The 15,443-nt window shown below is 43.9% G+C and overlaps 1 protein-coding gene across 5 annotated transcripts in view; it reads left to right on the plus strand.

Moving 5' to 3' along the window:
* Positions 1 to 15,443, plus strand: part of TANC1 (tetratricopeptide repeat, ankyrin repeat and coiled-coil containing 1) — a 236,341-nt gene that overhangs the window by 158,432 nt on the left and 62,466 nt on the right. For all 5 annotated transcript variants that reach the window (XM_024122164.2, XM_055088026.1, XM_028478263.1 and 2 more), the window contains one exon: positions 11,947 to 12,210. In XM_024122164.2, the coding sequence (XP_023977932.1) occupies positions 11,947 to 12,210 (264 nt within the window). The remainder of the gene's footprint in view (positions 1 to 11,946; positions 12,211 to 15,443) is intronic.

Consider the following 15,443-nt stretch of genomic DNA (forward strand, 5'->3'; position numbering starts at 1 on the left):
CTCTCCTGCACAGCTCAGCCCCTCCCTGTTGCCTGAGTGATGCACATGTCTTTGAGGGATATTTTATGTTTTATGTATGTAACCAAATGCAGTGACGTTTGAGCTTTGTTTTCTCCAGTCACCTGCAATTTCTTTCAAGCGTAATTTGAAAAACCAAGCTCTGCAGGTTCATCCAGTTTTATTTTGGCGATTGCCCCAGAAGATCTGTGAGATGCCTAGGACTGGGTTGTGGGCTCTGTGAGGGGCCCGTCAGCGTGAGGAAGGCAGTCTCTTCCCTCAGTTTTCACTTGGATCAGGATCTTCTATGGGTTTTTGTTTCATTTCTGTTTGAATTGTCTCATTGAGATATAATTTGCATACCATAATATTCACCCATTTAAACCAGTGAGTGGTCTGTGTTTATTCAGTACTGTGCAACCATCACCACAATCTGATTTCAGAATATTTTTACCACTTCAAAAAGAAACCCTGTACCCTTAGAAGTCACACCTCATTTCCCTGCATACCCCAGCCCTACTCAACTGGTACTCGACTTTCTGTCTCTACAGACTGGCTAGCTCATTCTGGACATTTCATGTGAATGGTGGGTTGTGGTTTTTGTAGCAGGTTTGAATTCTTTTCACTCAGCTTCAAGCCCTTCCAGTGAGCTTATTCTGCTAATTCCCCTTTCTCATCTCTCTCTGCTTCCCCACCTGCTGTTTTGTGTAACAAATTTTTCCCAGTGTTACCTCTGTTTTCATGCCCGGTCTCTCTGAGCTGCCTACCACCGAAGGATCTTTGGTATTAATTCTGTGATAGCCAGATGACTTTTTTTTACAGCATTCTTAGCTCTTCTGCAATGTCCTCTCCTCCTCAGAGTTTGTCTTCCTTCAAGAAATTGGCTAGTGCTACAGATTTTTTTTTGTTTTTTTTGACAGCCTTTTACTTCTTATTCTGTGTTCTGGCATTGATGTCTCATGCCTCTGATTATGGCCAAGCCAGTTGCTTGTTTTGACAGAAACCTTTTCAATGACAGAAAACTACCCTCATTCATTCATTCATTCATTCTCACTCTGTCTCTTTCTCTCATTGAGAGTTTGCTGCTATTTTAAAGGTGTTCTAAAGAGGGAAAAGAAAAGTTGCTGGTTGGTTTTCTGCATTGTCAATGAATGACTGAACTGCAAGAGTATTGAGGCTTTTAAATAGTATTTGATTTAATACAGTCCCTGCTGAGCCCAGACCAGTTGGTCCCCCATTACATGCTCTCCATAGCATCTCAATATTTTCAATTTACTTATTTTTTTGTTTATTTTATTTTATTTTTGTCTGTGTTGGGTCTTAGTTTCTGTGCGAGGGCTTTCTCTAGTTGCGGCAAGCGGGGGTCACTCTTCATCGCGGTGCGTGGGCCTCTCACTATCGTGGCCTCTCTTGTTGCGGAGCACAGGCTCCAGACGCGCAGGCTCAGTAGTTGTGGCTCACGGGCCCAGTTGCTCCGCGGCATGTGGGCTCTTCCCAGACCAGGGCTCGAACCTGTGTCCTCTGCATCGGCAGGCAGATTCTCAACCACTGTGCCACCAGGGAAGCCCCTCAATTTACTTCTTTTTGTTATGTTATTTACTTTTGTCTCCACATAGTTAGGGGGTCTCATTTATCTTCTTCTGGCTATCTACTGGGCTCCTAGCATGGTGTTGGGCATGAGAAATTAAGGAAAGAGAATGGTGGCTACGTATCAAGTTGCATTGCAGGAGGCAGTGGTTTAGTTGGTTTCTAAAGAAGCTGTGTGGGATTCCCATTCCAAGCTGGCATTGTCCAGTCTTTTCATGTCGTCTATATTTTAAGTTGTGTCTTGTCGTTAAAGTTAAATGACCCATTTCATGTCATTGAGGCTGTCCTTCCTTCCTTGGCTCAGTCAACATGTTCCCTTAACTTGGCTGAACAGGAAAAATGGCAACGATTGAGATGAAAGTGGGAGGACCCGGGAAGAGGTTCCGAAGTCCCTCTTTCAGCAAAGACCCCCTGCTTCATGAGACTGTGCTTCGTGCCCGGTCACCCGATCTCCTGCAGGGAGCGAGGACCATAGGTGGCCGAGAGGGAAACCCTGTGCTGGTGACAGTGTTCCTCTGTTCTCTCTCCTTCAGTGACCTGCAGAATTAGAACCTGTTGCCAAGGGACACATTGGAGGTGTGGTAGGGAGGAGGAGGAAAAACAAGCATTTCCTCTCCAGGCAGACTTACCCACAGCTCTCTGAAGAGGTGGGCGTGGCAGGCCCAGAGGAGGGACAGCTTCCTCCTGAATCAGTACAGGGTACACAGGTTCTGTGGCCTCTTCAGGGAGCAGGGATCTGTGACTCAGTGGTGGTTCTGTGATTGCTGGGGGAGGGCAGTGATGAACATGTCTGTTTTTATAAGGTGTAGCCTGGGAATGGCAACCTTTGGGCATCTTAACTGTTCAACAGAGTAAAATATTCAAGAACTCAGTGATTCCAGTGGGCACTGATGAAGGCGAGATATCTTGGCTTCCTGCTTTGGGAGGCCCTGCAGCTGCTTGTAAAACAGGCTGGTTAAGATTCATGTTCCGGATTACACAGGGCCTGGAGAAGGGAGGAAGAGGCTTTCCATTTAATTTTCCATTTTAAGTTGTTTGAGATTTATCAACCCATGGAGCTCAGGTTGGGGTGGCAAAGGTTTGGGGGTGGGCTGACATAAAGAGCCCACAGCTGTCATGACATGGCAAGCTTTGGGGAAGCTGTAGGCTCCCATCCAGGGCTCAGACCAGAGCTCCATGTACAGTATTAGCACAGTTTATTTAGGGGGAATTTCTAACAATGCTAACCCATCCTTAAAAATTCCTGGGCCTCCCCCTTACTATTCAAGGTGACTTCCTTCATGATGATTCTATTCAGTCTAAATATTTTTGCCCAGCAGATGCCATGAAGGGAAGCTTGTGTTCCCACGTGCCCAGACAGCCTCCTCAGGCTGCCACAGGGTGCCCTGCCTGGGTTCTGTTTCTACTGGTTTTGATACATTTGCAGGTGAAGAGAATTTCCTTTTGGAATTGCTCGGTAGGAGAAAGGGCAGACTAATGACCATGAGAGGAGTTTATCTGGGCCCCTCCAGTCTCTCTCTGTGGAGGCCAAGGCCTAGCAGGCCCCTCTCCACCCCCTGCTCCACGTTCACGGTGTAATACAGAGGGGAGTCCCACTGCATCCTATTTCAGGAGCTCCAAATTCTTCCAACATAAATGTCTTTAGAAGTTTAATAATTCTGTCATGTAGAAATACTGTCGGAGCTGGATGGGATTAACTAAATTCCCTACAAATATCTTTTTTTTTTAAAGTAAAATTCCTTACTCTTTACATAATAAAATCATCGGCATTACCTAGAAGTTAGTGTCTGATTTTCAAATCTGCAATGTGAAAACCTTCTAAATGTGACACCAGCTGTACTCAGTCACCATGAAGCAGCTTTTTAATTATTTGCTTTGAAAAGGAAGACTTTATAAAGAAGTAGCATTTAAAGGTATTTCCTCCATGACGGAAAGAACATTTTTTCTTAGTGACACTCCCTTGAATATAACTTGCTTCCAGCTGTTACACATGGAAATTGTAGACTATTAATCCCGGCTTAGAAAAAAATTAAGTACGGGCAGACCTCAGGGATACTGCAGGCTTGATTCCAGAACGCCATAACAGAGCGGGTATCGCAGTAAAGCGAGTCACACGAATTTTTTTGTTTCTTAATGTGTATAAAAGTTGTACTGTAGTCTGTTAAGCGTGCAACAGCCTTATGTCTAAAGAAAAAAGCAATGTACTTACCTTAATTAAAAAATACTTTATTGCTAAAAAAAATGCTGAGCATCATCTGTGCCTTCAGCGAGTTGTAATCTTTTTGTTGTTAGAGGGTTTGAAATATTTCGAGAATGACCAAAATGTGACACAGAGACATGAAGTGAGCAAATGCTGTTGGAAAAATGGCACCCTTAGACTTGCTCGATGCCGAGTTGCCACAAACCTTCAATTTGAAAAAAACCCAATTTCTGTGAAGGGCAATAAAACATAGTATGCCTATATGTGTATTCATGGAATCTTTGTGAAAACCAATCTGATTTAAAAAAAAGAAAACATCACTGAAAATAGCGGGCTTTAAAGCACTTTTTGATTTAAAGATACTGTTTAATTTTTGTTTATGTCCATATCATGTTCAGTCTTTTATGTGTGTGTGTATTTATTTCAAAGAAATGGGCTATTTATTTAGGAAGAAGGAGGATGGATGTTGGATGAGGAGAAACAAACAAAACTCAGCTTTCCTATCAAGATTTAAAACAATAATAAATCCTTCCTATCCATTAATGATAGAGGTACCCAGGAGAAGGATTTCCAGGTAGCAATTTGAAAAATTCTGGCAGAGAGAGAGAGGCCATTAAAAGTCAGCCATCCCTTCCATTTCCTTTCTCTGCCACCTGCTTGTACCTGCTGACATTTATAATCTCCCAATGGCTTTCATAGCGCGTTGGATGGGTTTCCTTTTGAGAGTTGGTGTTAGGACAGCCCCATGAAGGGGGAGGGGAGGGGGTTCTGAGTGGAGGACGGCCACATCTCACCTCTCACCCCACCATCTCCCGCACTGGGTGTGTCTTCTGAGCAGAGCAGGTTTTTCTCCACCTGCCCTGCTGCCCCACACCTGAGCCACCGCATTCCACCAGGCCAGGTAGCTTTCAGGATGATGAAGTGCTCAGAATTTTAAAAGGGTAAAGCAAGAACTCAGGCTTTTCCTGCTGCCTTTCCCCTTTCTCTGGGGGGCGGGGGAGGGAGCTTACATTTGTTCTCCCCCTGCTCACTTTGAAGCTGGGAGGCAGGTATACATTTTTTTAAAAAATTATTTTATTTGTTTTTATTTTTGGCTGTGTTGGTATACATTTAGGCAGGGGAATTACCTTCACAGGAATATTGCTCCTGCAAAAGTGGCTTGCAGTGAAATGCCGGACACTTGATTAGGATCCTGCTGACCCTTGCTGGAGTTTGAGAATATTTGCTCTTCTGCCCAGTTGCTTAGGACATAAAGAAAAGTTACCGTGGGCTGACTTTTGTCTTCCTGCATCTCTCTTCTCTGCCTTCCTAGGCTTGTAAAATGAAAGTGATTCCAGAGGTAGCTTTAGACCTTTTATTTCCTGGACTTTATGTCCCAAGAGAGATGATCAGATGCAGAGAGAGGCACACAAAGAGGAATTAATTGTACTTTATTTTCATTTTTAACTTGTTGTAACTCCTGTGCTTTTGATTTTATGCTAATACTGCTTTGTTGCCACCTGTCTTGCCCTGCTTGCTACTAAATTGAAATGCTTTGAAATTGATTTGGTAATAACTATTTAGAGTGTTTCAAATCTGTGTTACTATTCATTTTGCTACACTGCCTGCAATTTAAAAAATCATCCTTAATTATAGAAGCTTTTTAATCTCTTGGGTGAAGGAGGAAAATTTGCTTTTACATATATAATTTGGTAACGTACTTAACATGGGAAAGAAGTCCTTGGCGGTGATGTGAGTTAGCAGAGCGCTTGCTATACTTGTATTCAGACTGTGGTTGGATTCTCCGGGCTGTTTTGTCGGAAGCATTTATTGGCACCGACTGCATACCAGGAGCATGTTTTTTCAGTACTGGGACAACAGAGATAGGCACAGTATCTACTTTAAAACTTGTTTACCTGTGGAACCAAAGAATGGTCTCCTGCCCTTTGAAACTTGGGCAAGTTGTCACTAGCTGAAAAGGGTTTAAAACATGGCAGTGCCCTCTGATGGAAGGTGTATGCCGTAGGTGCATAATAATGCCAACCACTAATAGTGCCTTATGCTTTTTTCTGGAGGAGTCCAGAACTCTGTGGACTCCTTGGACGAAGTCAGAAGTGCCAGCGTCTAGGCCTTTGGTGTTCGGGTTATGCGAAGCCTTACCAGGACACCGTGTCACGTGCTTTTGCTAGAAAACTTCCTGTTGTTGAGGGCTTCAGGCTGTTCTTGGGAGGCCACTGCCTGCCCTGTCCCACTGAGTCTGGGCCGTGTGGGGTGGGGCTGAGGTTGGATGGTGTGGCCGAGTGAGGAGGCCTGTCCTCCCCTCCCCCAGTGCCCTGCCCCAGCTGTCCCTTCGGGCGTCTCCACGTGAGAGGCCCGCCGAGCACTGCTGTGACCACGTGGCTGTGGCTTGGGCCCCTGGCCTGGCTGCCCGTCACGGCAGAGTGCGCCTTGTGCACAGCCGTGAGTGCTGAGCCAGAGATTTGGGACAGAGATCCGTCTGTCACAAGCCAAAGCGCAGGGCCCTCGGTGGTTCCCCAGGGCTGGCCAGAGGAGCCACGCGCTGCTGTCCATGCAGAGTGGTGGAAGGAGGAGCCAGAGGTGACTCAGGCCACCCCCCCTGCCCCCATCCTGCCAGGCGACGACGCGTGCGAGTGCCTTCACCCGCCCCTCGCCTTGCTGGGCTGCCGGAGGTGAGAGCAGTCCCCCCGGCGGGCAGCGGCGAGCCTCAGACTTCGTTCCCTGCGGTTTGTTAGTATGTGGGTGGGGCACAGGGAGAAGCACAGTCTGGCATTTCTGGTCAGAAGGTTTCCTGCAGGCTGGTTTCATCCTTGCAGTCTTCCCCCTTTGTCACTCAGGGAAGTCCAGAGTGTGGCACGGCAGCCTGAACCGTGTGAGGCCTGAGTGCACGGCAGAGGAGCGCACCGAGTGCTGTCGGGTCCAGAGGACCAGGTAGTGGGCCCGTGGCTTCCTGGACCTGTCACTTTGAGCTTGCCCCAGCCTCGGCGGGACGTTCTTCGCTTTCTAGAGTTGTTGGTGATCTTTATGCAGTCGGGTCAAAGAGACAGTGTCTGCACTAGTTGGATTTTCCTTTTTTACTCACTTCTTCCTTTCCTCCACTTTCATAAGCAACCAGTCTATTTCTTTCTTGTTTGGTCTCTGATTCTTTGGTCCCGTGTTTTAACTGTTAGACTCTTCCCGTCAACCATTAAACTGGATATAGAAGCTGAAAGATGTTTGTTTGGGTTTTCTTAGTGCTACTTTATTTTTCTTCAGTTGTATGGGGAGGAAAGCATTCTTGGGTCCTTATGATATACGAGGCACTTTACATATGCCCTTCTATCTGATTTTCTCTCCCAGGGAGAGAGTTTAGAACAGGGCCCGGGCATGATTAACACTATTATAATATTCATGTTAGCCACTATTGTTGTTCTTATTTCCTAGGGATACTTATTTATTTATATTTCATCCCTCCCTAGTGGATTTGAAATGCTCATAGGCATTTACTAAAACAAGATTTTTCTTTTTTAGGGAAGGTATGAGTTGGGAAAGAGTGAGAGAAGAGATGAAGTCAGCAGTCAGGTTCATAAGATTTTATTAATTTGGCTTATAAGTGGGCAGAATGTTTTAAGATTCCTAGTAACCTGTGTAAAGAGAGAAACACAATCAAACACACAAGATGATGTTAGTAAGGTAAGACAAAAAAGTGCCCATTCCTAGTAGTGGGCCCAGAGAGACATACCCCCTTGTGGGTCCTCAAAAGAGGAGAAGCCAAAGTTTGAACCAAGCCGCTTGCACTTTTCACCTCTTGTCTTTTCCAGAGCTCAAAGAGAGAAGAATTTGGCTCTGTGTATATGTTTGATATCAATGACCCTTAGTTTCTAAACAATTCTGGACTAATGCCTTAGTCAATTTAATGTATTTCTATCTGTCTCTCTATCTATCTGTCTATCTATCTATCTATTTATTATTTTTGGCTGCGTTGTGTCTTTGTTGCTGTATGCGGGCTTTCTCTAGTTGCGGTGAGCAAGGGCTACTCTTCGTTGCGGTGCATGGGCTTCTCATTGTGGTGGCTTTTCTTTTTGTGGAGCACAGGCTCTAGGTGCGCAGGCTTCAGTAGTTGTGGCGCGTGGGCTCAGTAGTTGTGGCTCGCAGCTTTAGAGTGCAGGCTCAGTAGTTGTGGCGCATGGGCTTAGTTGCTTCATGGCATGTGGGATCTTCCCGGACCAGGGATTGAACCCATGTCCCCTGAACTGGCAGGCGGATTCTTAACCACTGCGCCACCAGGGAAGTCCCTTAATTTATTTCTTGATGTTCTTTTAAACCTACAATTTGATTTAGATCCCACCAAACTACTTACTGGGCCCTGGACTTTACTGTTTTTTTGTTTTTTTAAATTCTATTTCAAGTGAACATTCAACATATGAAAGAACCTTCAATAGGCAAAGAGGGGATGAGGGAAAGTTGGGAAGGAGAAGGAATCATTTTATTGCAGTGCCATATATAGCAAAATGTTTAATGACTGTGTGGGTCTCTATCTCTGCTTCCCCCAGCTCCCAGTCAGACTTCCTCCTGGCTGCTGTGAGCCCATGACTGGCCTCTCTCCACTAGCCCCTGCCCAGGGGCTGCTGTTTTTAACAAGGCAGATTTCATGAACTGCAAAATACTTTTTAGCCACAGATACTTTACAGAACTCCTTTTACATGTTGAGAATTGTACAAAGGCAAAGGGAGTTTTAATACACACTGCATGTGCAGTTAAAAGGACTGGTATTGGACATACCACTAACTCTGTGTGTGTGTGTGTGTGTGTGTGTGTGTGTGTGTGTGTGTGTGTGTGTGTGTGTGTGTGAGAGAGAGAGAGATCAGTTTCTCCCTTTCTCCCCAGTGTGTTTCCATAGTGTGTGTGTGTGTGTGTGTGTGTGTGTGTGTGTGTGTGTGTGTGAGAGAGAGAGAGAGAGAGAGATCAGTTTCTCCCCAGTGTGTTTCCATATCTATAAAGTGGAATTGATGGTTCTCAGCCTTTCCACCTCTTCTCTTGTGTTGTGGTGATCATGTATATGTCTTAACATAATTAGAAAGTGCTTTGGAGGTGGTATAGCCCTGTGCACTAGTAGGTCTGGTTAAATGTGCTGTTTCTACAGAGGAAGATAATCCCCTGTCCTTGGCTAAAAGGAATTTTCAAGTTACATGGAGAGTCGGAAGTAGTAGCCCATGAGAATCAATGAGCAGTAACCAACCCTAATTTAATACTGACTTGTAAGGCACAGCCCAACCTCGTAGCTTGGTAAAACTTAAGGCCTGATAAGTTGCTCATTTTACAGAATCCTGTGTGTTTGCAGAGTGACTGAGACCCAGCCTGAGTGATGATGGCAAGTCTTAATTGATGAACACTGGCATTTATAGTAGTTGAGGGAATAAGATGTTAGAATTTTTGAGTTGAGTTGTTACGGAACTTTTCAAGATTATCCAGTCTCTGGAAAATGTCAGATGGCACTGATTTTTTAGAGTTTTTTTTTTTTTTTTTTAAGAAACATCATAGTTAGGGTGTTGCCCTGTGTGTGTTAAAACTTGAAGGCGACTGGGTTAACTTAATTAGGAGTTTATTTCTGTTAGCTCGGAAGAAGAATAGGTATTTTTTGAGTAGCTTGTCATTTGTTATAGGAAATACTTTCCCTTTCTTGGAGACTGTGGAGCTTCCCTCTTTGGTGTGCTTTCTAGGTCGTGTGGGAGAACTGGGGCCTTTATCTGCCCCAGTTCTGGATCTGCTTCAGAGCTGCATTGTGCCTGAACCGAGATGAAAGTTCACTGCCTGGGCTTCCAGCCGTCAGCCTGGGTCTGGTACCGGATCCCAGGGAGGAATGTTGTGAAGGGGGGCAATCTTAGTGAAACATCTTTGGGGGAGGGCCCTGGCTTCAGAGCGCCTCACCTGCCTGCCTCTGAGAGGGCCCTGGTGAGTGTGGACTCTGGAACGCATCCCTTAGTTGAACTTCTTGATGGCAGTGGGAGAGTCTCCTACTTACAAACATACTGTAAACTCGTAATATCCTCCTTTTGAAATCGTGGCCCCATCTGGGACTTCTCTTCTTCTTCTTCCTGTTCCCACTGCTTGAGGTCTGAGTTAGGATCAGATCCTTAGGGGTTTGATTCTGAAGTGCATGGCACTTAGGGAGAGCAAATGAGAAAGAACATCACCCTGACATTGTTTGCTTTTCACCTTAAGAATATGTGCCCCCAGATAAAACAGCCACAACATAAAAACCAGACCAGTCGCCCCACCCGTTTTCTGTAACTTAGGTGTTGGGGTAGCCTGGGAACCTAATTACAACATGCCTGTAGGAAAAGCTTTCTGAGTCCTGAGCACTGGACTTCTAAATGAAAGTTTGGAACACAGTCACAGCTTATTCATAGGGTTATCATTAGTAACTAATTGCCATTGAGGCAATAATCTCATTAATAAATTAGAGTATTCCTGTGATGCCCTTAGCACAATCCATGATATATACAATAACCTTCAATAAATATCAACTGCTGCTATTACCACCACCACCTGCATTTTTAGGATGGAAAGAGTCCTACTTAATATACGTATGCTCATATGAATGATCCGTTTAAAAAACACACAATGAAGACTGTGATCGATTCCAAACAGATGGAGAGATGAGTATTAATACGCCTGCTAGAAAACTTGGAGATGCTGGGAGTAATGACAGGTACCCTAAAGATGTGACAGGTCCATCTCAAATCAGCTTACACTCTGGTTAGAGACATAATGTCAACAATCCTGAACCAGTAACAGTGAGGTTAAATGTAGTTTGTTCATTTGCTCATTTGTTGAATAAGCAAACATTTACTGAGCACTGAGTATGTGCTCAGAAAAGGAAGGGATCAGCTCGTGGTGAATCCTCTAAGGAGGCTTCAACATGTAGAAGGGATTTTTAAACAGGGAGATAAGCAGTGTGGGTGATAAGTCCAGGCTGGGGCAGCAGGAGCAAAGATAGTTTTAGAATTGTGACAGGGATACCCTGCGGTCGCATCACAGGAGGAAATTGTTTTGTCCTTACTTCTAAACCATAAAGAGCATTGTAAAAATAAAACAAAATGCCTTCAGACCCTTTGATCCTAGATAACAGACTCTTGGAGCTAATTCACCAGCCTTCTGATAAAGTGTGTATCATCCGGGTATGTTGAAGAAGCAGCCTAATCCAGGCAGCTGGGTCCTGAATGCACTCTGACCTTGTGCACTCCCATTTAAGTCTTGCAGTTAAGGGCCTGAGCTGCTGGGATACAAATAAAGATCAGAGGACCTGGCCTCTATTCTCAAGGACTCAAGCCAGTGTTGCTTGCAAGTGGTTCACATATGGCTCAGCGTCTTTAAATCAGAAGTGGCTGTTTGTAGATTTGTGGAGTGAATGCTGCTGCTTTCCTTCATCATATTCGTCCTCTTTTGCCAAGATGTCTTTCCATCCTGTTTTTCTTAGAAGAGGTTAAATTTTAATTCTGCCGTCAAGTGTCCCTTCCCATGCTTGTGTATTCCCGGCGCTGGTTACATAGAGGTTTCCATTCTAAGCTGCTAAAGGAATAAAGTCAAGTCAGCCTCTCTGGATCGTCTTGAACAGATGTTATAAAGTTGAAGTCTAAGGATCAAATTTCTGCTTGACTTTATAATTGTATTTTTGTTTCTCCTGCATCTTTTCTGTATTAACTATTTTGCTGCCCTGCCCCCTCTCTTTATACACAAATGTTATTAATTTGGGAAAAATACTTAAAGGTTCAAGGGAATTTAATGAGATTTGAATTCTTTTGTGAGCAATTCATCTTTGTTAAAAGACAGGCTATATCATTTCCAAATTACATAGATTTACTGTTAGCTCTCAGATACTTTTAGACAGCTTTTTCATTATCTTCTTATCAGAGTTTTCTTTTTCCTCCCCTGTAGAATGATTTAGCAGTTTATTTCCCCTGATAAGCAACATTCTTCTAATTTACTAAAATACACTGTATGAAACATACTTTGATAAAAATCTGTGCGGGCCAGAAAACTTTCCATTGATCATGGGGAAGGGTGTGTGTGTGTGTGTGTGTGTGTGTGTGTGTGTGTGTGTGTGTGTGTGTGTGTGTGTGTGTACTCTCAACAGCCCCAGCAATTCCTGGCTTCCTTCAAAGTATTTTGGTCTCTCATTTCAGCCACAATTACAAGTTCATCCGAAAATGATGACCGGAGTGGCTCCAGTTTGGAATGGAATAAGGACGGAAGCCTGAGGTTAGGGGTACAGAAGGGAGTGCTTCATGACCGCAGGGCAGATAATTGCTCCCCAGTGGCAGAAGAGGAGCCCCCTGGGCCAGCGGAGAGTGTGCTGCCCAAAGCCGAAGCCTCAGTTGGAGATGGTCCGGTCCCTTATTCTCAGAGCTCCAGCTCGCTAATAATGCCACGGCCCAACTCAGTTGCAGGTAAGGCCACGCCTCTCCCTGGAAGGGTGATCTCACTGGGTCTGAGGTGCCCCCTACTCACTCTCTTCACTTGGGAATCTAATCCAGACACAGGCCAAACTTGTGATCATGGGTCAGGCCCTTACCTTTTGTAGGCCTTAGTTTACCCATCTATAAACATGAGGGTAAACCCATATGTAAACATAAGGCTGCACTTAATGGTCTTTAAGTGACCTTTCCCCTCTGGAATTCTTTAAATCTAATATTTAGACTATATGGCTCTTTGTGTTTGAGGGAAGAAAGCACCAAAAACTCTGTCCTTGTTTTTTGTTATTTTGAGCAGGAGTTAATTCAGGATTTACAGCTTGGTCAATGGGAATTGTTGTTTAGAATGAGTTTGTTAATATTAGCTCAAAGAATTTCTAATCCAACTTTCAAACTAATTTTTTGTAAGTGAGGCCCATCACATAGATACGAGGTCCAATTTTTGTATAATTCAGTTTTAAGGGAGCTCATAGTTTAAAACATAAGCAGCAGGAAAGAGAGCTCTCCATCAAGGAAATGAAAATAGGTGAGACAGACATGCCTTCAGCCAGATGTGGCAGCCAGAGCTGAGAAGAGAACGCAGAAGTGGTGACTGGTGCTGGTTGACTGGTCAGTGAGTGGTTGTGAGGCAAGGAGACTAGTTCTCAGTGGGTGGGGAAGGGAACTCTGCATCTGAGCTGTCATGCCTGCTTTAAGGTCCCAAGTTTCTAAACTCAGTGCTCTTCTGTTGAATTTAGAAGAGGAACTTGTTTTGATCATTCTTTGCTACCAATGAGGTGCTTTAAATTTCTCCTCTGCCAAGGCCTGGACCCAGGATCTTTCTTCCTACATCAAAGGATTACTCTGTGATTTTATATTGCTCCTTTGGGATGTGCCAGGCTGCTCTGGTTGTTATTGGGTGTGTTTTACAATGGAACTCTGAAGCAGCTGATAAATAAATGGCCCTAATGGAAAAGTTCAGAGACACAACTCTTAATTCACTTTCAAAGGGATTTGGCGTGCCTGCCAGAGGGAAGTACTGAGAGCTTTATGTGTATTGAGTGATGATTCTTCCAGAAGCTTTTGTGTCCTCCCATCACCCTCCCACTATCTATGGCATAATATGTTGCACCCAAGGCATTTTAGACCATTTTTACCTGGATATGATGAATGGTTCATTTGTATTATCCCAGGACTTCATAGCTTTATTGACTTCAACAATATAGCAAACTCATATTCAATTTAATGAAGCTATTTCAGAATTAGGAAACACATTAATAAATTACTTTAACAGTGGTAAAAGGACCCCCTTTCGGGTTATGTTTTCTGCTTGATGTTCTCTTATGTGGTTTCCTGCCACGTGAAGTGACAGTGGGTATGAGCTGAGCGTTTCCAGTAGACTGCAGTGATTATAGAGCAGGCCTTTCTGATTTCTGCTGTGCTCATTCATTAGCATCTATGGATGCACTTGAACTGGACCTCCTGTGGAATTGGGAGGGTTTTACCTCTGGTGTTGAGCAGTGACTGCCTAGCCTAATAGATTTGCTCATTTTTCTGTGTTGCATATTTTATAAACTAAAAACACATTTTGGAGGGAAATAGGCCAGTGCCTTACATCATAGTACTGATTCTGCTAACAAGCTGGGAGTCTGGTAGATTCTTCATTGCCTACCCTCTTACCCCTAAAGCTGAACCTCAGTTAAGAGGGAAGGCCAAGATTTTTCAAGTATCATTGAGAAGAATAAAAGACTCAGGTTATAGACTATATGCAGTGCTGTTTATCTAGGGATTAGAAGGCAGGCTGCTACAAACAGGGCAGTAGGCAATGCTCAGTGTTCGAAGGATTGAAGTAAAATGGAAAGGACCATATACTGAAATCTCTTGGAAGTGTTTGCATGTCAAGATCCATGTAAACACAGAGAAATTGCCATTTGATAGGAAAGGTGTTTTGGTACGTGAGGGCAGACAGAGTAAGGACTAGCAGGTGAAGGAAGGGTGATGCCAGCTTCCCCAAGGGACATGGTTCCCCTGGGGGGTTAGGATATGGAAACAAGTTCCTAAGGCTGCCTGCCTGTCCTGTCAGTGAGCCTGTTACAGAGAACTGGCATTGTTGCTTCAGTGTTAACTGTCTCGTACAGTGAAATTTTTTGGTCAAAGTTTATGAAAGTAAGTTGGCCAGCTGTGGTGATTGTTCTGCTCTGCAGAGATTTTTCTTTGTAAGAGCATTTGTTGAAGTGGAATTGATTTAGAAAGCTGCAGTCAGGTTATTACTGTATATGCCACATCAAAATGCATGACACGGACACCTTATTTCTTCATCAAAAAGCAGAATGAGAAGCCTTTAAAATGATATCTTGGATAATCCCGAAGTTGGGTAATTGGGTTCTACCTGTTTTTAACAATATTTATTTATTTATTTATTTTGGCTGCACTGGGTCTTAGTTGTGGCACGTGAGATTTTTGTTGTGGCATGCGGACTCTTTTTCTCTTTAATATTTGAATATTATTTTATACAGCAGGTTCTTTTTTTTTTTTTTTTTTTTTTTTTTTGCGGTACGCGGGCCTCGCATTGCTGTGGCCTCTCCCGTTACGGAGCACAGGAGCCCGGCAGGTTCTTATTAGTTATCCATTTTATACATATTAGTGTATACATGTCAATCCCAATCTCCCAATTCATCACACCACCACCACCCCCGACCCACCCTGCTTTCCCCCCTTGGTGTTCATGCATTTGTTCTCTACATCTGTGTCTCGATTTCTGCCCTGCAAACCAGTTCATCTGTACCATTTTTCTAGGTTCCACGTATATGCATTAATATACGATATTTGTTTTTCTCTTTCTGGCTTACTTCACTCTGTATGACCATCTCCAGATTCATCCACATCTCTATAAATGACCCAATTTCGTTCCTTTTTATGGCTGAGTAATATTCCATTGTATATATGTACCACATCTTCTTTATCCATTCGCCTGTCACTGGGCATTTAGGTTGCTTCCATGACCTGGCTATTGTAAATAGTGCTGCAATGAACATTGGGGTGCACGTGTCTTTTTGAATTATGGTTTTCTCAGGGTATATGCCCAGTAGTGGGATTGTTGGGTCATATGGTAGTTCTATTTTTAGTTTTTTAAGGAACCTCCATACTGTTCTCCATAGTGGCTGTATCAATTTACATTCCCACCAACAGTGCAAGAGGGTTCCCTTTTCTCCACACCCTCTCCAGCATTT

Source organism: Physeter macrocephalus, chromosome 2 (genome assembly GCF_002837175.3).
Source record: "Physeter macrocephalus isolate SW-GA chromosome 2, ASM283717v5, whole genome shotgun sequence".
In the NCBI taxonomy this organism is placed as follows: domain Eukaryota; kingdom Metazoa; phylum Chordata; class Mammalia; order Artiodactyla; family Physeteridae; genus Physeter; species Physeter macrocephalus.